This window comes from Gymnogyps californianus, chromosome 13, assembly GCF_018139145.2.
Source record: "Gymnogyps californianus isolate 813 chromosome 13, ASM1813914v2, whole genome shotgun sequence".
Taxonomy (NCBI): domain Eukaryota; kingdom Metazoa; phylum Chordata; class Aves; order Accipitriformes; family Cathartidae; genus Gymnogyps; species Gymnogyps californianus.
The window spans coordinates 5,675,001-5,701,403 of NC_059483.1; the positions used below are offsets into that span (position 1 = coordinate 5,675,001).

At 43.4% G+C, this 26,403-nt stretch overlaps 1 protein-coding gene across 1 annotated transcript in view; it reads left to right on the forward strand.

Moving 5' to 3' along the window:
- Window positions 1-26,403, forward strand: part of FOXP1 (forkhead box P1) — a 197,494-nt gene that overhangs the window by 163,591 nt on the left and 7,500 nt on the right. Inside the window, exons 11-17 of the mRNA XM_050904489.1 lie at window positions 548-635; window positions 6,692-6,775; window positions 15,455-15,656; window positions 15,766-15,842; window positions 16,488-16,589; window positions 21,235-21,356; window positions 23,469-23,538. Coding sequence (XP_050760446.1) covers window positions 548-635; window positions 6,692-6,775; window positions 15,455-15,656; window positions 15,766-15,842; window positions 16,488-16,589; window positions 21,235-21,356; window positions 23,469-23,538 — 745 coding nt within the window. The remainder of the gene's footprint in view (window positions 1-547; window positions 636-6,691; window positions 6,776-15,454; window positions 15,657-15,765; window positions 15,843-16,487; window positions 16,590-21,234; window positions 21,357-23,468; window positions 23,539-26,403) is intronic.

A 26,403-nucleotide genomic window follows, 5' to 3' on the forward strand; every position in this document is an offset into this window, starting at 1 on the left:
TTTGTTTTACAGTAACTGTCCGTATTTTTCTCTCTTTTATTGGTACATATTTTGCACATACTTATACACCAAATTTTATGTGGTTTTTTGTTCTTTACACAATCATGTATTTTATTTTATTTTTAATCACGTAAACACAAGGGTTCGATGGGATTTAATTATTCATGTATTGCATGTGTCCATTTAGATATATCCAGCATCTTATAGTCAAGTAATATGAAATTATATATGAAATTATTTTACTATAATTTCTTGATCTCACTTTCATTTACCTAATGGAGGAAAAACAACTGTTCTGCAAAATTTCTCTTATATAGAAATGAGCCTCCTTCTGAAAAAATGTGCTTAAGATACAATGAGTGATGGGAAGATACACAAGCCAAAGCAGGACAGAGGAAAAAAAAAAAAAAATTAGCAATGATCTTAAAAATCTCAGATATTGATGAAGACCTGCTGGATAACATTCAGATTGCTTATTCATCCTGGTAACTACTTTTTCCTTTTTGTTTATCCATTTCACTTAATGATTTTCTGTGTATTGTTACAGACATCTCAACAGTGAGCATGCGCTGGATGATAGAAGTACAGCCCAATGTAGAGTACAAATGCAGGTTGTACAGCAGTTAGAGCTACAGGTAAAATAAAATTTATTTTAATATTACCTCAGTATTAATCAAATCCAATTCTCGACAGCAATAAAAAATGAGTTCTGCTTTTCCCCCTATGATTGAAAACCAGCTTTCAAAACCTTCTTGTAGTAGTTTTAAAAACCGTCAAAAGAAACTGCAGCTTCATTTCCTCTTTTCTAAACCGTAACTTGAAAAGAAATAGGAAACTTAAACAGGCTGGCTGATTGGAAATCCATCAGTATGTATCTAATGCTTTTATACTCACCCGGGAGGGGGGAGGGCGGAGGGGGGTGAGCAGAATATGGTCCCCTTCATTTAGAGTTGATACACGGGGGAAATGGTTGATGTTTATTTCAAAACACTGCATGACCTGGCTTGTTTGGTGGTCTCTCATATACTAATACTCTCCATGTATTATTATTATTATTATTATTATTAGCCGTTTGTAGCAAGTAATTTTTTTAAAAGTGCTAAAAGGGGGTAAATTGGAATACATTGAATGTGATGCAAAGGTATGACCTGTTTGTGTAACTGCCTTTCCAAATGCTTTTGAGTCCTTTCTGTCTCCCTGCACCTCGCTGCTCTGGCTGGGCGGCTTTGACAGTGTGTCTGTGTGCAGGCAAGAGGTTAGCAAAGAAGGGGAAATTAAAACAATGTTGTACATTATATAGTTACCAGCTATTGAAAAGCCTATTTTGTATGCAAGACAGCAGTGTAGAGATATATGGAAAGCCTTGGGCTAAGTACAGAAGATAATTACATTTGGAATTTTACTGAGTTAAGTCATTTATAGCTTCAAATAGTTGGAGAGAAAAATCAGCAAAAACACACTTAAACTTCTTGTTGTTACTTTTCAAGATAAGCATTTAAAAAAATGCCTTTTATCTTCTTATCTTACAAATTACCCTTTTTCTTTCATAGATATTTCCTAAATTTTACTTTCAGGAACACGCTGGTCATGACACTCTTTCACTATTAGCCGAAGCAATATAAACTATTTTAATACAAGTTTTATAAAAATCAAACTACCAGTCATAAAATATCAGAGTCTTGCAGAAAATGTTATGAGAAATGGTCTGTTATTTTAACAAGTTTCTCGGGAATTAGGGGGGGGGGGGGGGGGGGGGGAATCTGCAGTCTTCCTGGTAAACTGAGATATGAGATAATCTTTTACCAAGATGGAGTAATATTCAGGCTGAAGGTAAATCTAGATTCTTCAGTTAGAGTCAGCTTGAAAAGCATTAATCCTTCTCTCCTGCAGTCGCTGGGAATGGCTGTGCCTGGAACTACAGGAGGATGCCCTTTGTTAACAGTTGGACAGGACAGAGATGATACTTGGTTACCACCTCTCCATAAGCCCTTGACAATATTTTTGAAAGATTTATCAGCGGTGCATTGTACTAATTGTTTTAAGTGACTAATAACTACAGCTTCACACCCGTTTAGTGCTGGGGAATACCTCTTAGCTTAGAGTCATTGCATGGGAAGGCAGCATAAGGTCCCCAAGACAAGAACATAATTTCAAAGTGATGTGAGGGCCAAAAAGTTCTGGATTTGTTTTTAACAATCATGCTAGCACAGCAGATAGGATGAACTGGAGGCTTAATTTAGACAGGGATGTTGATAACAGAGTGAGACCATCCATGCATTGGCCAGCAAGTACAGGTGGAGGAGGAGGGTGGTCCTGCTTCTGAAATGTACCTGTAACTCCCTTCTTCTCCCTCTCCTTTCATCCTGTGTTATCAGTCCTCTGATACTTTTTAAAAAAAAAAAAATCTGCCTAAATATGTACAAGGGTTTGTCCTCCGGTACCTAGTTTGTCTAGCTGTGACCTGTTCTTGCACAGAACCGTAATAAAACAAAAGTCTGGCCCAATAGCAGGGTTTTCAATGACGTGGTCTGCAGCGCCCAGCGTCTTGCAGCAGGAACAGTTGGACTAAGACCATTGACCTGATAATCCCTCAATGGAGCAGTTACCAACAGAGTGGCGACATCAAGCCCTGTGGCCAGCTGTTTGAGTTTTGTCAGCTAGATCGAAGAGGGACCCGTAGCCTTTCCCACTTGACCCACGGTGCTCAGCTCTGACGAGAAGCTTTGCCTTCCAGTGGAGCTATGAAGTATCACATGCCGTTCAGGGTCCAACACCATGGCAAGATGTAAATGCCACACCATTTCATGCACGTACAGCCCCATCAAGACAGGGGTAGAATTTAACAAATTCATTCCACCCTGAGGGATGCATTTCAGGTTTTGAGTGTGATGGACCCAAATGCAAGCCTTTCTTTTTTCTTTATGCTCTTATTTATTTTACGCACAATAGTTTTACCAGTGTCGTAGACAGAGATAAGTGTAATGTCTTTTAAAGAAAGTGATTTTTAAATGAACTTTTTGACAAAAACAGGTCAGATCTGTTTTGTGTTTGATTGCAAATGCCCCTTTGCAGAAGTATCTTGAAGCTTTGGTCTCAGCATTTCCATCACAAACATACTTAAAATATCACAGACAAGGTAGAGATCTTCTCATATTTCACTTTGTTTAAACCATCTTGACATGATCATTTGTTGCCATTATAAATAGTGAGAATTGGGCTGCTGGGTAAAACACAAACACAGGAACATATCCCTATCCTTAGCTAGTTCTTAGCTGGAATAGGACATCCATTTTGCAGCACCACCACCTTTGAGTGGAAAAACATTTCAGGACAGCAACGAGGCTATGGTGAGTTTAAAAAAGTTTCTCCTAATGGGAGAAAATGAAGACAGCTGGCCATTTTCAGTGTCGTGAAAACACTGCTTGGGCCTGTTTTCCTAAAGCATCAATTGACACTCTTGAAAAGTGGATCCTAAACCTTTCTAGTGCACAGCCTAACTAGGCACGTAACGGGAGGGAAGAGGCTATGTCTTGGTGGTCTCTTGCATTGCCTGTGACTGGCTTCCTTCTCCTTTGTCCTTGGTCTGTCCAAACTCCTGCTGGTGAAGTGATCTCCCCTTCCTGTTGATGTGGCCATGTTGCTCCTGTTGAATGCCCTCGCTGGGTTTCCATTTTCACATTTCTGCTCCTTGCCGTTATTTTCTGTCTGTTTTCCCTCCTGTGCAATTTCTCCATCATCTGTGCCTAATGCCTTCTCCTCTCTTGCTCCTTAGTCACCAGACTCCCGTGCTGCCCCCTCCCCTTGAGCCCCTTCTGGCCTGTGCTGTCTGCGCCTTCCCTCTCCTGCCTTTCCTACCTGTGTAGTTTTAGGATTTCACCTCTCCGGCGCAAGGCACGTGTCTTGGTGTCCAAGTTTGCAAAGCGTGTACCTTGCTCTGGATGTGTTTTCTGTTGAACCACAGTTAGGCACCTACATCGTGGTTGTACCTCACAGAGGTGAGGGAAACCTCACAAAATCAGGCTTATCATGAAGAACTGGGTGGCCATCTGAAAACTCCCACCATGCAGAGCTTTCCAAAAGGATATAGGGAAAAAGAATGAGGCTTCAGATGGGACTGTATTATAGTCCTCAGGCTCCCTGTACAGAGCAGATCCTTTTGTACATGGCAGAACAGTCCTTGCCCAAGAACACTGTCAGTAGATCAAGAGCATTTTCCTGCATGTCTACTAATAATCCCCGTTTCTGGACCATCTGCACTCCGGTGAGTGCCACCAGTGAGGATTTGCTCCCAGCAGTGGCCGAGCAAGCCCTCACGGCTTCTTTTGTATGACCCCACTGACTGAAGGGGCTACTAGTGACATTCTAGTTTTATATCACTACTGCTTCCTGACCTAAGGGAAAAACAGTTTAAAGAAATTCTTCAGATTTTTTTACTTCTCTTCAGTGCTTTGAAACTGAGAGACCTCTATTTTTCATAATTTAAACTCCTGCCTAACTGGGTGAGTGTTTGAATTCCTAGACTATGACAAAATGCTAGCGTGTGTCTGCCTGAAATGTCGAGAGGATCTTTAATAACCTCCGTCCCCCCAGAAACGGTGTTAAAAGCATTGCTAAGATGATGAGTGAAAACACTACAAACAAGGACCCCGGCCGTTCGGAGGGAGGTGCACCGCTCCGTTTCGCCGAGGGGGCCCGGAGGAAGCGCGGCAGGGTGTGCCCCGTGCTGCCCGGGTGCCTTTCCCTCCTGCCGCCGCGCTGGTGCAGGCAGGAAGCTTTCAGGTGCCTGCCTTTTATTTATTTTGGCTAGAAGATGTTGTTCTTCTGCAGTAGCCTGCAGACCAAAATTTAATGCACAGATGACCCCGCCAAGCAGCCCGTGTACCCAGCGACTGCTACGAGTGAGAGATTGCACAACAGGGCTGCACTGAGAGTACAACTATTTCTCGGTTTTAATTTGTTTTGTGTGAAGCACGGCAGCTCAGGGGGTGAGACCTCTTCTTTCTCTGAAGAGGTCCTCAGAGGACTCTCAGAGGGAGAAGTTTCTGCTGCAGCGCTACGATAAGAGCCCATCGCTGCCCTTTGGCTCTTCTGTGAAGTCCAGCGCTGATCTGGTGATGAGATTGCAGGAGATCTGCTGTAGGTGTCAGGTTTTCTCTCTTGCCATTGAGGTTTTTGACCAAGAAAAGAGCAGCTGTTTGAAAAGCTTTTTTCAAGCTTTTTTTTGCTTTTGCACTTCCAGAGCACACGGTGGTGACACCATTTTTTCCTTTATTTAATTCCTGTCTTGGAAACCCGTGTGCCAAGTTTTATCCTATCATGACGCCTTTCTGGCACGGTCAGAAACCCCTCGCCTCGCAAAGGGCAAGACAACCTTGACTGTAAGGTTATGAATGGGGATTTATGACCAAGTCTGCTTTCATATACACTTAGCCCAACTTTACTGCTGCAAACAGATGATGGTGATAAGGTGGGCAGGTTGTTTAAAGTTCTGCTGGAATGCAAGCACAGTTCTCCTCTTGGCATCAGGAATCTGGCTTGTCTAAAGCAAAAACTCAGCTCTGCAAAAATTGTCATTTGTAAGAACCTGATCCAAGTCCTGCTGGAAACAGGAGGCTTTATGTTGGGCATGTAGGTTAATAACACCCCTTTTTCATTAGTATCATTTCTTAATATCTTTCCACTGTATTTTTTTTTGAAGAGCAGCTGGAAAAAGCCCTATTCGCACATACAAAAAACCTCTTGTTTCCAAAAATAATGAGATTTAGTGTCTGGCCAGTGCATGGAAATGCATTGGGAAGCTGTCCTGGCCAAGGATACGTACAGCATGATTCTGAGACACCAGCTGTGGCCTGGTGCAGATCTCAACCAAAAAATGCAAGAGACATCTAGAGCAGGAGCTTTGCCCCAACTCTTGGGCATGATGTGACCGATGAGAAAGGGTGAAAGCATTGGTCCTGTGGCGTTGGGTGCCCTGAGATGAGTGCTCTGGGGCGGTTCCTGACGCTGCTAGCCTTTCCCACCCTGCTGCGGTCAGGCGTATGCCAAAGGGATGCTGGCAACTCGCACTGCCGCTCCTGCCCCATGCTCAGGGTGCCCCTGCGCAGGTTTCCCAGCCTGGCAGCCCAGGGTGGCCGGCCGAGGGGCTGTGCCACCTTCTCAAGTAAAAGCAAGGTGCTTTCTAGAGCCGAGGCCGCCCGCCGTGCCCCACGGAGGTGCCTCGTGTGGTTTAACCACCGCTGTCTCTGCGCTCGCTGCACATGCCGCAAAGCCTGTACGTGACGTAAAAGCCACGGTCCATTTGTACGACTTGTTTTCTGGTCTGAAAAGAGGCAAATGCATCTCGGAGCTGCTGCCTCGCTTGCTTTCTGCTGTGCCTCCTGAGCTGGAGTGGGGCTGGTTAATAAACATGATTCACTGTTGTCTTTTAGCTGTCAGGGCTAGAGTGAAGCTCTTGGTGCCGGCAGGTCTAGCTCTTCTCACTCGAGGGCTAATGCATTTTGCTTTGGGAAATAGTGACACCCAGCACCACGCGTTAGCTTTACCTCACGAATAGACCATATACAATTTCCAAGCTACTCAGCAATAAAACTCTTCTGTCTCATGCCTCGGTGCCAGCTGTTTAATTAGGAATAAGCAGAGGCTGGGTTTTATTTGTATGAGTAACAGAAGATATTTTTTTCCCCCCTTTCAGCTTGCAAAAGATAAAGAGCGCCTGCAAGCCATGATGACACACCTGCATGTGAAGTCAACTGAACCAAAAGCCACCCCTCAGCCCGTAAGTACCCAACTGTGCCAAAAGCAAACAAAACCTCACAACAAACCTCTCTTTCCTGTTCCCCACCGGAGCGCGTGATGCGACGTGTGGCCCGCTTCGGAGCCAGTCGTGGTAAGGAGATGCAGAGCGCTGCTTTGCAGGAGGCACTGCCACGAGCACCCAGGTTTCATTGTCCCCCTCTCTTCAGGGAGTTTGAAAGAGGTTTTGCTCTGAAGCTGATGCATTGGGCCTTTTTCTGGCCTCATGTACTAGCCTGTAAGTCGCTTTGCATCAGTCCGACTTGCATGAAATCTTAGGAAGTGTTAGGAAGGAGATGTAATTAAATTATATTTAGTATATTTTGCTTTCTCCCTGTCTGACAGACATTTACAGTAGAAGAGACTGTAGCTGCACGTTTTGATGATAATCACGGTTACCCAGTATCAGATTTTACACTGTTGAAACTGAGAAGGGAAACCTCTCTGCCCCAGATTGCCCGTTAAAAAAGGGAGTGTGGGGGAAGCAAGTGGCTTCGCAGCCGAAGGCAACTCCTGGGTACCCCCAAACCCAGGCAAATCCACCATCTCTTTCCCTGACCAAAATGACTCTTCTTCAGCTGTTGTTTTCTCCCAACCTCTTAACGCTGAAAATGTTCCTCAGAGCTTCCAATGATTATTCAAAATGGAGAGAGTGCTTTGCTTCTTGATTTTAAGATTTGTAAGATTTAAAGGTACACTGGCTTTATTTGATTTTGCTTTGAGTCATTGTGTGAAAATTAATTGAGCGTTGACAATCTATAGTTAGTACTAGCAATTTTAATCAATATGCAATGATGCAGCATAATGACAAAGTATTGGTTTATCTGTTTTGACTGATTTTTTTTCTATAAATAAAGCAAACACACACCCATATATGTGTGATTTATGGTGATAGAAATAAAAAGGAGTCAGACTATTAACCCAGCAAATATGGTAGCCTGCCAAGATGCAGTTGGTAGACAAAATTAATGTCTGAAACAGAACACATTACAGAGATAGAGAACATAAAATCATTAAACACTTCGCGCACCCATTTTTACTAGAAAAGGATTTCTCAGTTTCCATGTAGTTGGCAATAAATGGCTGCAGAAGTGCATAGGGAGGCTACTAGACAGAAAATTGCAGGCTATTCAGCAACACTGGAGCAGATGTCAAAGTCAACGGGAAATTTCGGGGCCTTCTTGGAGAGAGTTGAGTGGTAGGTATAAACCCTTCCATTTAAGCTGTTGAGATGCCTAAAATTGCTTGATCTGGTGGATACCAGCCCTCTAGAGTAGAAACTACTTACAGTGTCTATAAAAATAGCGTTCTTCTAGTTCCTCGCATCCATCTCGGCCTGAATGCAAATGCTTCAGCACATTGTTGGCAAAGTATGTAGACCCAACAGAATGGGGAGGAGGTTTGGTTTCTATAGCTCTTACTGGATTAAAAATTAAAACAGCGGAATAATCTAGGAGTCTCAAAGCACTCTGCCTTGAGGCCTTTCATAACAGCGGTGCCCCTCAGGAGGAAGGATTAAAAACTAAAGGGAGGAAATCATAAGAAGGCGAGCAGCGTTTGGCAAGGCAGCTCGTGATCGATGCTCAGCCGCGGAGGGCAGGAAGCTTTCGCGGGTGTTGTAGGCTACGGAGATACCAGGCGGTGTCGCCATGAAGATTAGTGTTAACAGCTAATAAACAGGGAAAAGCAGCGGGGAAAAAAAAAAAAAAAGGAAAAAAAAAGTGAACGCAGGGGGAAAAGGGCTGTCTTGATTAGTATTAAAAATGTTTTACATTCTGGAAAATTATAGCTTTGTTGGGGACCTCCTACTAAATTTATTTTTAACTGCTCTATTGAAAATTCTGTACCACTAGTCAACATTATCTCTCAGTTGCTCAGCACAGTGTTTCTTTATTAAAAGAAATAGGCATGAATATTTTTGACTGAAAAATTAATAGCTTTTGAATTCATACACAGCAGGTTTTCTTTTGCAAAGAAGTCCAATATCGCTGCACAGCACTTCTATAACCATTTATTTAGAGTCCAAGTCAAACCTTTGACAGCTAGAGCAGTGTTACAAGCCAACATAAAGAACTCCAAGATGTAAACCAACAATAGGCAGTCTGTGTGAGGTTTGCCATTGTCAAATACATAGATTGTTTGGATTAGTTTATGTAAATGTACTGTTGTATTACCCTTTGGAAAAAAAAAGATCACATTTGTGTATGAAAAGTGGTTTCGTTCACAGGCAGCATTATAAATTCCTTATCCTTTAACTTACATGTTAGAAGTAAAAATTGGTGCCTGACAGGCCTATATTGTGTGGCACTCTGTTGTTGGATTGAAACTGCCTTCTTTTCATTTATTGAAATATAGAAAAATTTATTATAGATGTCATCTGATAAATCAGAAATTATTAAAATATGTATAGGTGAAGCATTTGAAAATTAATTATAAAATGCAGAAGTATAGTGTTTTGCATAAATTGTGCTTTCCTAGTGGAAAAAAAATACACAGGCATTGCATAGACTGTGCTAGACCCTAGTCCTTTTAACTCAGTGGGATAGGACTTTGGTAAAAAGATCTGATGACCATTATTGCAGTGCAAAGTATTCTTTACATCCAGTAATTAATTTTTTTTTTGCCAACATAACTAATGCAAGGTGTACGTTAGAATTAATATATTACGGTACATCGGTGATTTCAAAGGAAAGAGCGGCTGCGAACCCAAACATGGCAGTGAATTGGGATTTAAAATTACAGCCTTTTCATGACTGAGGAAATGTTTTTATGCTGCTTAAAGGTTCTTAATGCTTGTTTTTAAACTATTTTGTTACTGGCAGGTAAAATCGGTGACTGAGCGTCCGTGTTAACCACGTGCCATTTGTAGTCCACACTGACCGTTGGTACCGTCTTTGCCTTTTCGGCTTCAGGCAGTAGCTGAGCGGGTGGGTTTGGACCAGTTGGACCACAGCCAGGTTCTTGGTGGTTGTGCATCAGTTCAAAACTCGCCCAGCTTAGGGGGAGGGTTGCTTGTCCAGTCTAGCCACGTCCATCCGTCACATCCCCACCTTTGGGTGGCTTTAGCTCCTTCCAGTAATTTTTGACCTTGGGAAGGGTGGTAGAGTGGCCTGTGCATTTCACTACACTAGTCCACCAGGACATCTGTTCAATAAAGCTCTTTAGTTCTATTAAAGCTGATGAGATTTAAGCACATTCTTATATAGTGTGGTGGTGGATGGCCTAAATCGTTGGCAGATAGGTACGTACACGGGGAGGTCGCTGTTGATGTCTGGTGTACTGCAAAGGGCAGCTCTTCCCCTGCTCCTGGGGGAGCTGCTGGGCAGACGGGAGGGTGGCTGGGGAGGGAGAGCACATCAGGAGCTGGGCCAGTGCTCAGTGCCACCTTTAAACATGTCCAGCTTTATAATTAAAACGCCCAACGGTGCAGCGCTTCAAAAGAAAATGGAAGTATCTCACAGCTTAACACTTGGAGCAGGCAAAGTTGTTCCTATTACTGCTACATGTGTTGTTTTGGTGAGACTAAGGGGCCTGAATAAAGTGAGAACAAAGCTGTCTGTGAAGGAATAAGCTGTGACATATTTTTGCAAGGTGAATTTTTTTAAAGATAAAAAAAAAAAACCACAACACAAAAACCAGAACAACAATTTCTCAAGAGTTGTCATTCTGGTTTTGCTATTAAGATACCTTCCCCTACATGCTGTTTTCATTGGTGTTAGTGATCAGCATAATAGGTTGAAATGGAAATGTGCTTTCTTTTGGGGTATTAACTTATGTTGAAGTTCATAGGAAGGGAAGGAAAAGGAAAAAGCATCAACCAACAAGTAATTCTGCATACTAGGTGCTAGAGTCATCTTTTAAAAATAGACAGAAAACTTTTAAAGAAACTTTTGGCACTTTAAATAAAACGTGCTGTTAGATATCCCTTCTTTAATGTATTTTTTTACCCTAACCATAGCAGTTACGATTGTTTTGAAATACTGTTTTTAGCAACTGTAATAACAAAGCATTAAAAAAAAAAAGTCTTTTAACTGTTGAGGTAATGACTGAGCATTTTAGCTGCTATAGCCTTACTTTATAGTTTGAAAAAATAACGATACGCAGCAATAAAGAGAGATTCTCAAGCACAACAAAAGCTGTTTTTATATACTGTTTTTCATTAAGTCTCACTCCTCAGCTTCGGTTTCCTTAGTATTCCTGCCAATAACAACACCTGCTAAGTGATTGCTGCCTGCCAGGCTCTGCATCTAATACACTAATGTGTCCAGGCTGAAACAGGAGAGGAAGACACAGCATTTAACAAGGTTTTAGGCCCAATGTTAGCTTTCTCTCCCACCCTTGGTGTCAAGAAAAGGAGTCTCTGCTCCAGAGTGTTTCAGTCCCCGGAACTCGATGCAGATAAATCCTCAGCCCCAGCTGGGACCAGAGCGGCAGCATCCATCGCAGAGGAGTCACTGCCCTGCAGCAGTGGGTATGGCCCCGCCATGACACTTAGAAACATATATATATTTTTTTTCTTTTAAAAGAGTTTCAGGGGCTTTTTTATGTGCAGCCACTATTGTCATGTAAAATGTTTACACAAAAAGAAATCAGACTTAGCCCTAGTGGGAGAGCCACTTACTGGAAATCTATTTTACGGGGTGAAGGAGAGGGTTACCTCTCCGCCTTGTTTATATCTAAAGAAAAAAAAAGAAAATGACTCAGTCTTCACCTTTAATAGGAAGACATGACTATTTCTTGAAAGGGGAGGTTAATAATAAAATCCTAAGCAGGATATTGAACGCTGAAACAATTATGGCATTTATGATTAAGTTAAAACAGTATGAGGAAATGTTATCAAAACCCAAAACTGAACAAAGCACCCAGCAAGGTTCAGTGATTGAATTTGCAGAATTTTAGGACCTAAAACTGTTGTGGGCTGTGATATTTTTTCTGTTGTTTTTTTCCTTCTTCTTATTTTGGGGATTTTTTTTTTTTTTTTTTTTTTTTTTTTTTAAGGCTGGAGGAAATCCTCCCTCCTCCCATCCCCAGTACAAACATTACAAAAACATTTAACTCTTTGGTGCAAGAGCTGTACTCTCTGGCATACTTGGAGAGTGCCCCACGTTGTGCCTTACTGCAGTGCAAGAGTTCTTGCTCGTTCAAGTGCTAACTCTGTGACTTAGGCTCCCTCCCCTCTGACAGCAATGATACCTCATCCAAAAATTACGGTATGTGGGAAACAGGCTGTGTACAAAATACTAACACGAGCAACTTTTCTAATCATAGTAACTTGTTTTTAAATAGAAAATGCAAACAGGGAGAAACCGTGTCAAGTTTCCATCAGGAAAAGAAACCCTCCCAGCCCAGTCCCTCCCTGATCTTTGCCCTGCACAATCATCCACGGCCGCTTTCACGTTTCTAATTGACGCCAATATTAAGATTTAATAGTTTACCATTCAGATTAATAATTCAAGATGGCAACAAAACCAACACCATTCATAATTTGTTATTCTGCTCTAATTCACAACTGATTTTTCAGCCTTCGCGCTGTAGATGCAACAAAGAAAGCAGCAGCGAAGGTCTGCGGAGGGAGCGCAGCCTTCTCCTCCCTTACTCTGGCTTGTGTTTTGGTAACAGCACCGGCAGGGATCGGACCCCGGCTGGAAGAGGAGAGTGTCATCAAATAAAACACGGAAAAAGGAAAAACTTCTCTAGCAATCGACAAGGTCGTGTTTCATTAACTTGTTGGTTCAGGCTCGCAAATGGTCGTCGGAGGTGAAACGCAGCAGACTCGCTGTGTTCCAGCTTTTTGTTCTCTCTTTCCTCACAGACTGCAGTCATGTTTAATTTGGAAACTGGACTCCTTTGGCAAATTAGCAATTAGAACAATTTTGTGGGAATATGTATATGTGTCATTAGTTTTCCTGCAAATTAATAGCAAGAGCAGAGGTCAGGCAGAAATTTTCCACTTGACTGCAGCTCCTCTGTTGAGATTTGGCACTTTGTTTTGGAACGGCCACAGCTGCTCAAAGCCACAGTCTTCCTTTAGGAACTGTCTTTTAATTAGTTTACCTCATAGCCATTATTACAAATATTACTGCCTCCCCTCCTTGAAATAAAATTACTGTTTCTACAAAATATTCCGGTGACATCTTGCACCACTGCACATTGATGGTGGGGTCACTTGGATGCAGCGTTTAATCATTAGATCACCTCCATAAGCATCTCCTAATTAGAGTCCTTACAATACAATTTTATCTGGTAATTAGCTGAGATTGGCTGCTTCCTCTGTAGCTTATTAGTGGCAGCCCAGCAGTGGGTGTGGATCGCAGTGTCATTTGTCAAGCCTGTTAAAGCCCCCCCCTTTGCTCGTCCTCTTCTGTGTTTATTCCTAGTTGCTGCCTACACTGAAAAGCCTAAAGAAATTTAACTCGATTCAAATTCTTTAAGCAGGGAACGCTGACCTTTGTGGATCCTTTCTCGCAGTTCCCTAGTAGAAACAGATTAAATGTTAAGTTTTTACACACTGAAAAAGGAAGGGGACTCTTTTGAAATGGAGTAGTTGGAGCCGTAATGATGAAGCACGAGCAGTGATCTTTCCAACAGGAGGGCTCGGCTGCCGAGCCTGCGCTGGGGACAGGCACTTAAAATTGATGCAGATTTGCTCGCAGTTATTGGACTGTTAAAATGTCCATTTAGAAACTGAGATAAAATACAGTAGATTTAATTTCATGGTGAGACCTGTCAGTTGTACTATTATTATCGTCACTGGTCCTTTTATCATATGTAATAGATGGATAGATGGATAACAGGGAGACATTACTATATACATGTCCCTAATCAGTGTCCTTAAATCACGCCAGTCAACAAACGGACCAGGCTCTCGCTGGCGGCACGTGACGGCAGTGCCCGGCACCACGGGGGTTTGAACAGGCGTGCTCACCTCCAGGCTGCAGTTAGCGGTTCACGCCGGCGCGGGAGTCTCTGGGAAATCAATACCCGTATTTCGCCGCCTTTCATGATCCCTCGCTGGGTTCACGCTCTCCGGCTTTGCCACGAAGTGTTAAGTATTTCCCGCTGGACGGCGAAGCATCGTTTGTAAGCACCTGCACAGAAAGATCGGTGTTTGCAGGTCTGCTGCTCGCCACCTCCTTTCCTTGGAGCAGCTCTTGAGCTGCCGGTGCACCGTCGCAGCCGTACGGCACCGGGCTGTGCCGGGCGTTGGTGGCTGGGGCTTCCCTCGGCTTGCTCCATCTCACCGTCGGGAGGGAAAAGCAATCACAATTTATCTGTCACTCAGCTGAGCCCTTTCTGTGGGCGATGGGCTTTTTGTGTTGGTGTCCTTTCTGTAATATCAGAGCCCTTTATTTTCCACTACCTTTGTTTTGGATAAATCCTATTATTTTTATAAAGAAACATTATTTGTGGCTATTAACTCATATGAGGGATGCTAATAGGAGTTTTCTTATCAGGTTACTTTCATACGAGGAAAATTAATACAGTGCCTTATGGATAAACATGAGATATTTGGGGGCATAGCTGTGTAGTGTGCCTTGCCTTCATCTGAAAAGATTTAATGTCCAGCAAAAAGGAATTTTAATCATGAACAAAAGTTGTAAAATTCTGGCCCTGTTAAATTGAGTAGGAATTTTGCTACCGACTTCGGTGGGGTCAGGATTTCACCAATATTATTCGCAAAACCACCTAAGGGAAGGAAATGTGGAAGTAGTCAAAGAGCCCTTTTCTCAGTCGTCGTTTCTGATGTTGTAGTTAAGAGATCAGATTGTTTGTTTAAAATACTTCAGCAGGAGTGACATATTGAGAGGGAGCATTGTCTTTCAAAGGACGTTCTAGGGCAAAAAGAAAGGGTCGGGGAGGAGTGTGGATGCTGGTTATATAAATAGGGTTGTGTATCAAAAATACTTGAGTTGGAGCTGGGTTTGATACACAATCCTAGAGGCAGTTGTGTTTTACAGCCTGCTGTGGCAAGCTGCCATTTGTCCAGGGCTGGGCTTCGTGCAGGTAATGCTGATGCCTTCTGTCCTAGGAGGAAAAAAAAGAGTGGTGCCACTTCTGCTGGGCTGAATGCTTCCAGTATTTCATGCAGTGTGATTAATTAAATTATTCCAGTGTTAACCTACTCTGGGCTTTGCTTTTAAAATGGATGAACGGGGGGGGGAGGGAAAAAAAGCCCAAATGCTGAAGAGAGAGATTGCATTTCTCCCTAGTATGTCCCTAGGAAAGTCTTGCCTTTTATTTTAAGCCTGATGCCTTCAATGAAATATCCAAGAAGACTGATTAGAAGCCATGCATAATGATAGCATGGAAGTAAGAGATGTATGGGGTTTAGATTGTGAAACAATGGAACTAAAATAAAATATTAAAATGATTATGTACTTTATGAGATCTTGTTTTAAGGTTTAGATAAAAATCCACAATTTGTAGTTCTGGCAGAAGGCTACATTATTCTTTTTTTAAATCTATTCAGAAATGTATATATTTATTTCCCTTTACTAGCTCCTAATGGAGATGTTACAACAGCACTTTGTGCTGAAGCAGGCGCTCGGGCTGTGTTGTCTGCTTCGAACTGAGGAAGACTCCGTTATCGAGAATTTTCTCTGCAGCCCTTAATTAGCCAGAAGGGCCGTTGGTAACGAAATCCTCGTCCTTCCCTCCGCAGCTGAATCTGGTATCGAGCGTCACGCTTTCCAAGACGGCATCCGAGGCGTCTCCGCAGAGCTTACCTCATACTCCCACCACCCCGACTGCGCCCATCACTCCCGTCACGCAGGGACCGTCGGTCATCACTACCACGAGCATGCACAACGTCGGACCCATCCGGAGGCGGTACTCGGATAAATACAACGTCCCCATTTCTTCAGGTAAAGGGGTTCTGGTGACGCAGCCCCTTTGGCGGGGCGGCTTGCTGTTGCCCGCAGCCCGGCAGCGGCAGGCTGTGATAATAACAGAACAACTGCTCTTATTTAGCAGATATTGCCCAGAACCAAGAATTTTATAAGAACGCAGAAGTTAGACCACCATTCACGTATGCATCTTTAATTAGACAGGTAAGCTGAGCCAAACACACGCATTTGGATTGGAAAAAAAAAAGTCTCCCTATATGTGCACACTCTGGATTAAATAGATTTTCAAACCTTTGGTATGTAAGCATGCTCAAATGCTCAAACCTTTACTATAAGGGTTTTTAGAACTGCAATATATAACATAATTGCTTTTGATTAAGTATTACAATACGATGTGATTATTAGGAAATTCATTTCACACAACAGTGAAAATGAGCCTGTTTAAAGATGGCAAGTCAATTATCACAAGCTACAGTAATCTCTGATCCCTAGAATTAATCTGAGCTCTAAATAATTACTGAGCTTTAATCAGCTAGTGAAATGTTTTGCATTTCTCTTTGATTCTGCTTTATGAATGACTAATAAATTAATATTTCTGTAAGGAAACAGAAATAAAAACTCAAAACAATTAGATAATTCCATTTTGAATTTTGCCATTGAACTGTTAAATACAGCCATTAATCTTAGTTCATATTGTGAAAACCCTCCTTTGGATTTTTTGCTCCAAATCTCTTCTTTCTTTCCTTCTTTCTTCCTTTCTTTCCTTTTTGTATTTGGTAAAGTGAAACTCTCGGTATATTTTGTACTGGTGTGCTCATAACTGATCTTGCAATCACTTTGCTTCACAAGGCCATCCTCGAATCTCCAGAAAAACAGCTAACACTAAATGAAATCTACAACTGGTTCACGCGAATGTTTGCTTACTTCAGACGCAACGCGGCAACGTGGAAGGTAAGCCTTAGCCTGCCTATGCCTCTTGCCTTTGATAGCTGACATGTGCAGAATAGACATTGCTGATGACATAACAAATTGTCATGACATGTGGACATGAAAATTTAGATCGGCAGTTTTGACACACACTGGGTGCCTTATCTGCAGGAACAATTTGATATTTGGCAGAAAAATTCTTCTGCCTTTGGAAACCACTAATTGAATCCCCATTATTGGCTTTTATGTTCTGTGATTATGCCACGAGTTCCTCTGTGTGGTTGCTGCTAGCAGTGAAACTCAAGCCCTTCAGCTGGAACATATTAGAAAAAAAAAAAAAAGAGGTAAAGTTATTGTGTCAGTGGAAGATATACTGTTCGTCTTTTCAGTTATGCAGACTGTAATCACAACAACCACTTTTTTTCCTAGGATCTATAGATCAGTGGATTTCTTTCCTCAGTCAGGTGACTCTCAACTACACATACGGATCTGTTATAAACTTCTCTTTTTTTTTTTAATCACACAGCAGAAGCTTATTGAGCATAATATGCAAGAAGCAAGCCCCACAATAAGAAATGTGTTTAACAGAAATAAACTTGTTATTTGGCACTTCAATTTCCTACCGTAACTATCTCAGATATTGTTAGATAAGAGGTCTGGGGAGTTAGTTTTGTTTTGTATTTTGGGGGGCCACTCCTTCCCTTATATAGAGCATTGTGATAGCCACAGTGGCTTCTGAAGCTAGTGCAATTACAAATGAACGAATCAAATAACAGGATCTTGTATCGCTGTAAAAATTGCACCCCTGGTACTTTGAGCCTCTCTTAATCTAGACAACTGTGTTGCTCTCAAACAACTTCAAATGACAAGGTAGGATGAATATGTCCCATACATGCTGTTTCATCAGCTCTTTCTTTTTTTCCTGTCTCAGCCTGCGTTTAGGATTAATTCCTTCAGAGGATGGAGCTAAAAATGGTCCTTGGAAGTCAGCTTGGTTTTTAGTAGCATGTTTTGCTTTTAATTCATATCCCAGTGCAATTTTGTACATTTTCAACCTTGGTCTAGAAGCTCTTAGGTTCAGGAAAAGTCTCTGTGATTGCTGCTTTGATTCTTCACTGCAGTTGGAAAACATGAGCAGTGTTTCACTTTGCAGCTTCCTTACTATCCAGAAAGGAAATTAACTTTCCCTGATTTAAGATCCTTTTAGACCTGCCTGTCTTTTGCTGCTGGAGCGCTTCCAGTAGGACTTCTCAGCATCTGCAGGTGTGGGTGCTAAAGTAAAAATCCTATTTAATTCCAGCAGCAAAGGGAAGGGAAGTGGAGGGGGGAGTGGAAGAAGGCAGCAGGCAACCCTGGCCGTATCTCCTGCGAGGCTAGTTTTAGGAATTAGCTTTGTGCATCACGTAAAATCCAGTCCCAGAAGCCACGTGCGCTTGCAGTGTGCTTCTGCAGAGGAGGAGGAGAGAGGCTGAGCTGCAGACCCTTGTGCTTGCAGAAGGGCAAGATGTGTCCCGGGGAGGCAGGTACCATTTGGGGACCCCTCCTGCACACCTTGGCCTTGTGCAGGTGCCCAGGTCCTGCTTGGCCTACCCAGGAAGAAAAGCTTCACCCCGAATTCCACCAGTACTAGCAAAATTGGCAACTGCTTGAAGTAATGCGGGTTTTCATGCTGAAGACTGCTCAGATTTATGCCAGCCTTCAGGAACAGCAGGGATAAAAATGCAGCTCTGGATTGGCATGACGGGAAGCCCACGGGGCACAGAACAACAAGCACAAGGGGCTAATTGCAGAATCAGAATAATTTTGAATATATACGTGCTGATTTGCGCTCACCTTCAGCTAATGCTTAGGGGGCGTTTGGGTCGGTGTTCCCCAAGTTTAGGGTCAGGGTCTGGTGTGGGCAAACCTCCGTGAGCCCTCTTTCAAAACCACAGAAGAGTGCAGGAATAAAGACCTTTAAAAAATGAACCTCTTTCCCAAAATGCAGTACAGCAGAGCCTGAGCAGTTATTAAAATAACAAACCCTTTCATTTACTACATTCAAGCATGTTCAGGGTAATTTTTCTGCAAAAGTGGCTTGCATACAAATATTTTTAACAAGGTAAATATATAATCTTACAATAATAGCTCCTAATTTTTCTGTTAAGCTGATTGCTGGGGGAGCACTGTGAACTGGTTCTGACAGGTCAGAGGCAATGTCTGTTTGCTTTTATTTTTTGGAGTAATTTGCTGGCACTGAGTCGCAGCCATGAGGCACAGGCTGCAGGTGTGGCTCCAAAACGTTGGGGTATTGTTCAAATAAAACTGTTAGACAGCAAGTATCCAGAGGCAGGGGAAACAAAACAATTTTTTTCTGCCATGAATTCCTTAAATAAGTGTTCACATGGAAAATAGAAAGCGAGGGCAACACTTCATGGACATCTTGCAAATACTCAACTTGTCTGTATGAATGTATTCAGCAAGAGCCTGATCCAGCAACCTTAACCATCAATTACACGTTGACTTCAAGAGAACAAGAACAGACTGTAAAGTATTTCTCCGGCATTAAATTTATTTAAAGAAGAACACAAGTATTTCTGCTCAACCGTGTATTTAGAGACTGTTTACAAACTCCGAGGACTCCCTTCACTGAACTTTGCTGTGTGCATTTGATAAACTGCTGTATGAACTACCAGATCAGCTTTCACTGGGAGAAATAGCGTTATTATTCTTACATTTTGCTCCAGACTTGACAGTGTTCCCATTTTCACAGGAAACTGCCTGAGTTACCCAGATGTGGGCCGGCAGCCCTGTGTCAGGTTGCACTAGTGCGGCACCCACCAGCAGTTGCTGAGCTGGCTGATCTTAGCTTGTAAGGTGTGGGGCGTTTGCGTGTTCTTCCTCCACCTCAAAATCAGGGATTTTGCCAAAAATTTCAAAAGTAGTGAAATCTGGAAGAGGTGGGAGGGGGGAAAAAAAAAATCATTAAAAAATGAGAACAGAAGAAAGTAAGGGCAGAAGGAAGCAGCCCAGATGGACAGGTTGACTTTGCTAGATTTCTCCCTTGCTGAGAGGAAAAGCATATCCTAGGTTTATTTTTCCACCAGTTCACAAGCAGATCGGTGCGGAAAAGCCGAAGTTCTGGGATCGGGCACCTACAGCCAGAGGAGACGCGTTTGCACTCAAGCATCTGCTGAGCAAAGGCAGTTCGAGCCCTGAATCTTCCCGTGTACCAGGGACGGAACTGTGGGGATTGCACTAGCGATTGCAGAGAAATGGAAAAGTAGCAAAAGACTCTTAGCCTTCCCCTCCCAGGCACACACACCACTGCCTCTTAATTTACATGACAAATGTACTGTGCGTACCCTTTGTTTGCACAGTGATTTAGACATTCATGATTAGAGCTCCCTTTCACCATCCAGACCCGATGTTCATTAAAAAAAAAAAAAAAAAAAAAAGACAACGACGACGGAAGGGAAAAAAATTGTAGTCTCTTGGTTGCCTAGACCCAGGCCATGTGTTTGGCTGGCATCGTGCCTGCTAACGAGTCAACCAGATTGACTAAATCAGTGGTGCCAGTGATGATGGATGGAGTTTGTTCGCCTGCATATTTTCAACAAATGGCTTCTTCTGTTTTCCCTGTTTACCAAGCCCCTTTCAGCAGCGCTGGGGACGAGCTCCATGTACAAATCCGAGCGGCTTTGTAGTAGGGTGTTTGCTCAAAAAACTCATAAAAGGGGGAAGGAGCATGGCACTCCATTTGAGGAATAACAAGGCTCTCGGCACCGTTTCAAAGGGAGCAGGGACAGAGCAGCCACAGCTTGCCGTGACAAAGTGAGGTGTCTCATTATGTTCGGCTTCAGCAAAGGTCCGAGCATGTCGGAGGGGTTGGCCAGGCTCATCCTTCCCCGGCGCCGAGCTGCAGAGAGGACGTCTGAGCATCGGATGCCATGAGCGCGGGGCCCTCTGGGTGATGAGCTGCCGGGGATATTATCACTTTGTTTCGGAGAGCCCTCCTCATGTTTTCACTTGGCAGAGGCTCAGATCAGTCAGTACAGTAGTCTGCCAGAAATAGGAGCCAACTTCCATATAAGAGCAAGCCGTGAAGGCAGGAGTCGGTGCCGTGCCGGCCGGTGGGGTGCTGCCGAGCCCCCGTCCTTGCCGTGGGTGTGGATGGTGGTTCAGCACCTGATTCGCATTAGCCCAGCTGTGGGAAACCGCAGCACCAGCAGCTCCGGTGCCTCTCTCCTAAATTGCGCCGTCTGTACTTAAGTGAAATCCTTTTTGTTCTTTCTAACTGCTTTCTTTTCCAGGAGAGGAGAAGTTTCTCTTTGCAGAGCGTGTATATTTGTTTTGAAAATGTCTAAGCAATGTTGTTCTTGTGTTCTGTATGAAATGTGCTGTATTATACAACGTGCATGCTTAAAATGATGGCTGTTCCCATTCACACTGGGGATAATTGATGAGAATAACTTGAATTTCTAATCTTGGGTTTAACCTTTTATATTTATTTTGTCTGTGCAAAAATAAGATGTAAAGAGCCGGGGAAAGCAAGCGGGCGTGGGGAGGGGAAGGGGCTTAACATTGCAAAATGAGGACTGTCAAGCTGACTGTGCTGCTGTTCTTGGACAATGATGAGCATTTTCTCATAGAAAGTTTTTGAATGTTTTCTCTTTTATACTTGCTGCAGAATGCAGTGCGTCATAATCTTAGTCTTCACAAGTGTTTTGTGCGAGTAGAAAACGTTAAAGGGGCAGTATGGACAGTGGATGAACTAGAGTTCCAAAAACGAAGGCCACAAAAGATCAGTGGGTATGTCCACCATGTTTGAACTTCTTAGCCTAGCTTGGATCATGCTTACAGTTTAACGTAGAGGCTTTTGGCTGCTAGCTGGTGTTAGACCAACCACAGGTGGTTTCGCATTGTTTCAGTTAAGGGAAACCAAGACAAACATCTCATCACTACTGTTTGTATGCCCACCAGTACCCTGACCCTGCTTGCTTGGTGTTTGTTGCATCACATGCTAGTAGCTTTTAGGTGGCAATGCATATTAACCCTCACAAACCATTTGCTTATGCTTATTGCATTTTATTTTCTTTTTCCTTTTCCCTGTATTTGATGTCTGTTCTGTCCCCGATCCCGTGTCCCTTTGTTTCCACTTCATCTCCTTTGCTGCTGCTCTTGTCCCAGGGTGCCATTCGCACCAACCTCTCACTGCATAAGTGCTTTATCAGAGTAGAGGATGAGTTTGGGTCCTTTTGGACTGTTGATGATGAAGAGTTTAAACGTGGCCGTCATATTCAACGAGGCCGTCCTCGAAAATACTGCCCTGATGAAAACTTTGGCGAGCTTGTTGCACAGTAAGAGCTTTTACTTGCTTTAATTTTTTTTTTCTGCTGTTGCTTTGCTTTGCATGATTTACCCATCTCATGTAGACTTGCATTTCACGAAATAGTGACATCACCTTTGCTGCTAAAGAAACTAAATTTTTGGTTGTTATGTGTATTTTGTGTGTCCTGCTCTGATAATCCAAATGCCTGTAGTAATAACTCTACTTTGACATGTTTGTTATAGCATTTGTTTATAGTGCAATGTAGACTAAAATAATTATCCACGCTAGTGCAGATATGCTGCTGTAGACCTGTCAGGAAGACAGATATATGCCAGGAGAGGCTTCAGATAAGTTTTAATTCTGATATTTTCCTTTGCTTTCAGTTGTATGCCTTGTTTTGCAACTCTTAATCAGAACTGCAGTTAGGTGCTTATGAGATAGAAACGCTGAATTAACTTCAAAAAGTTTGAAAGTGCAGTGAGACCAGCTGTAAAGATTATAATCAACAGGCCATCCTGTGTCTACAACAACCACGCACAAATATTCCTGGGGTTCCCAAAGCAATTTTCTTTGACCTTTACTTGAAGGCCGTCTCTCCAGGATGACTGATCCTTGCTAGTCCCTGTGGGAGGGGCTTAGTTAAGACTCTTCTCACCATTATTTATTCCCACATGAAAAAAACAAAAATAAAAATGCCCAGCGAGTGATAAAACTTTGGAGATTTTTTGCATTGGCACTTTTTATCTAGTTTGTATTTGATTATTTATTATTTTTTCCCCCCTCTGGTGGAAGCAGTGGTATTTAGATGCCTGCTAAAGAGAGAGCAGATATGCTTGGCATTCATTTTCCTCCAATCTGACCTCTTAGGTAAACTTTAGATGACTAAAGTAAGGGTCCAAAATAGCACACCAGAATATTTTTTATTAAAACGGCCTTTAGGGCAGCGTGTTGTTTTGCGTGGTCCGTACCGCTTCGCTGCGGTGCAGCAGTACCTGCCGTCGTGCCTCCGTGCCCACAACCCCACACTGTTTGGGGCGACGGCGTAGGCAGTCCCTCACCGGTGCTGCTCGCCATTTGCCTGGCAGGAGATAACGCGGCTCACATCCTCTCTCGTCGCGGTCCTCTGCTCCATTGCGAGGGACTCTGCTGCCAGCGACTTCGAGAATAATTTGCATGAAGTAGTATTTAAAATGTCCCGTGATGCTTTTGATCATAGCCTCCTCATGATGGACCTTTACATGGTAACTGGCTCCCAGACACGACGAATATTGGAGAATTTCTCCTGAACACAGCTAAAATGAGCAGAGATGCCAAGATGTGCTACTAACGCAGGGTAGTAGAACACATGGCGAGGTAACGTCGAGAGATAATGATGTTCCTTATTTAGTAAAGGCAAATATGATAACCATAGCCTGAAACGCAGATATTTTCTTTAAATTTAAAAAAAAAAAAAAAGAAAAAGAGAAACGAAAGAGAACTTGTGTGGAAAGAGTCTCAGCTCTAGTTTTCTGGTGTGGGAGGAAGCATTACATGCTTGAAACGCACAGAAGTTGGTTGCATTTAACTCTCCTTTTTATGTTTTTCTTATGCAGTAACCCTTCTCTTATTAAAAACATACAGACCAGCCACACCTACTGCACACCTCTCAATGCTGCTTTACAGGTAAGATTAATGACTGTAGCAAATATGCAACAGAGGCGTGTGTCTTCCCCACTCATTTCAAAATATATTAGCCTTGCTCTAATTAGATATTAAATTTTAATTCCGTTAAACTTTTTTCTTAAGTGCATAAAGCATCATAGTCCCTGGAGGCAAACACATATCAGGCTGCTTCAGCATTAGCTAGATGCTTAGCATTTTGAATATTGTGGCAAAAAAATTAAAAGTTCACTTATTAATATTTATCAGCAGTATCATAATTTCCATCCTCTTATTTCAGAATTTCACTTGAGGCAAAAATACCACAAGTGTAATTACTCTAGCACAGCTATTAATGTGCTGAATGATAGGATACTGTGGCACGTGACCTTCTATTGTTCGTGGGTTTAAAGAGAAAGCAGATCATTTTTCCCCCTTTTCTTTTAAGGGCTATTTTTGCATATCTTCCTATTGTTAGTAAAAAATAAACGTCGCAATTCCTATAGAAAAAAAAAAGATCATTTTTATTGGTTTAAACTGTACTGGAATTGTAAGACAAAAATTCTGGTTTTTCACGACGTAGAAATACACAAAGCGTCGGTGCACAATTAATAACTTGCAGCCTAAAAGTGTGCGCGTCTCCAGCCCTTCTTCATGTGCTGTATTGGCACATGGAACAGTTGGCATTTTTTTCCCCTCTCTACAAATTCCTGAGTCTATCTCAAAAGCCCCAGGTACAGTCAGTATTTGCTATATGAACCAAAGATATGAAGGCGTTACTGTGCCCTGAATTTGCAGGGGGGGTGTGTTTGTGTGGGGGTTCAAGCCTGTTCCATATAGTGTGAATTAATCCTGGAGGCAACACCCTGCGTGGTTGCACCCCAGTTGTTTGTGGAGGGTCGCTTCTCGAGAAGTTCACTGATGGCCATGGATGTTTGCTTGGGCAACCGCGTTTTGTGGAACGTTTAGCAGACTTCTCTTTTCAGAACCAAGAAACAGATTATTAGGAGAAAAGCAATGTTCTGCATTTCTTCGAATTATTTGAGTTTATGCAGTAACTTCTGAAAAGCAAATGAAAGCATGTTTAAATGAAGCAACTGTAAATACCATTCATTAGAAACTTATTTTCCCTTGAGTCTTGTGAAGTGTGATTTTTAAAGACTGCTTTGTCTCTTCAATAGTATTAAGATTACAAGCACATTTTGCATTCATGAGGCTGAAAGGCAAAAATGAAATGATCTTGCATTTCTTCACATTGTTAACTATGTGACTAATTTCAATTAATATGCTTATCATACGGAACTGTTCGTGTTTTATTTCTGAAACACGTGTCGTTGTCGTCATCTTCATCCATTCTTGTCTTTTGTGATAACCTCCAAACTGTTTCCTTTCCCGCTCTTCCTGGAAGTGGCACACACTCGTGCCCCCCCATAGCATCGTGTGAACTGAGTTGATGGAGAGAAGAGCCTGGGCCAGATTTGCTACCGCTCGTGTGGCCCCTATAATAAACGGGGGTGAGCAACATTCATTGCACTGAGACAGGTCTTCATTTAGGTTGAAAATAACACCAGCAGGTTCCTCGCTCCTCTCCCCCCGCCGTTGGATTTTGGAGGCAAAATCCCAGCGGATGCCCGGGTGCTGTACGGGGGGTTGGGCGAAGCCGTGCGGCTGGCCGGTGCCACGTGGGCACTTCGGACCTTGCTTGGGCGATAACCTTCCTCCTAGGACACAAGGCCACTTTACCTTCCAGTGCCTACGTTCAGTCTAATTAATTAATGAGCAGGGTTCCCCTGGCTTCTGTGGGCATCTGCAAAGACGGGCTCTTTGCACATCCCCGTGGGTGCAGCGGCCGCCTGTCCGTAGGCTGGGGGACGGCGCGGTGTGCTGTGTGCCGCCGGGATGCCAGGCTGTGTTCTTCTTCTCCTGTGGGGTGGCAGAGCCGCCCCTCTCCTTCACCCAGACCCCTCTGATGTCTCCTCCATCTCTTTTCCGTCGCAGCCAGGGAGAAGCAGCAGCTCTCTCCCCGCTCTGTGTGTGGAAGGTATGGGGACTCCAGCTCTCACCAGTGCTCTCTTTTCCCAGCGGGTCGCTGGGGGCTCCCAAAACACCCCCCCTCCCCTATTATTATCTTTATAGCAGATACTCCTCATGTCCCACCTCTCCCCCAGTAAATTGCTTTACTGCAATTACAAGTTATCACTATGGGTGAAGAACTTGAGTCGTTATTTTGCCTAGCGCAGGAAATGTGAACCATTCTTTGCATCCCCTAATCACAATGAGTTTGCCGGTTGTTGAATCAAGAAGATAAAAATAATCCTCCTTGTTAGAATAGCTTTTGTAATCACGTGTGACACACAGGGCTGCACATGGAGAGGTCAACGTAAGGAAGAATAAAATGGGCCGTGCTCCTGAAAGGTGCTGCAGTCAGGGCTGGTCGTGTCCCCCCTTCCCATCCCATCTCCCCCCACCCCGGTCTCTGGCTCTGCTTGCCTGGGAACAACTCTGCCGGCTCGGATGGCAACAAGCAAGGAGTTTTGTCCCACGAATTAGGAGCAGGCGAGAGCATTCGGTGGGGAGTACGTTTGCATGAATTCCCCTCCCACAGACAGGGTTTGCATCATGCAGACCCGGAGCCTGATGGATTTTTTGGCTCCGCAGCCGGCTGACCTCCCTCCGGAGCAGGTCGAGCGCTGCCGAGCCAGCGTCTGTGGCTCTCTGCCGCTGACACGGCTCAGAGAGCTGCGGATGATGTCAGCTGGATCCAGCTGGGATGGATGAAATGGTTAAATGTCCTTTGAGTCCCTGGGCGCTACGGCCTTGGAAAGCCGTGCATCCCATCGCCGCCAAACACTGGGCTCCTCCGGGGCTTGGGGCTTCTGCGGTCCCACT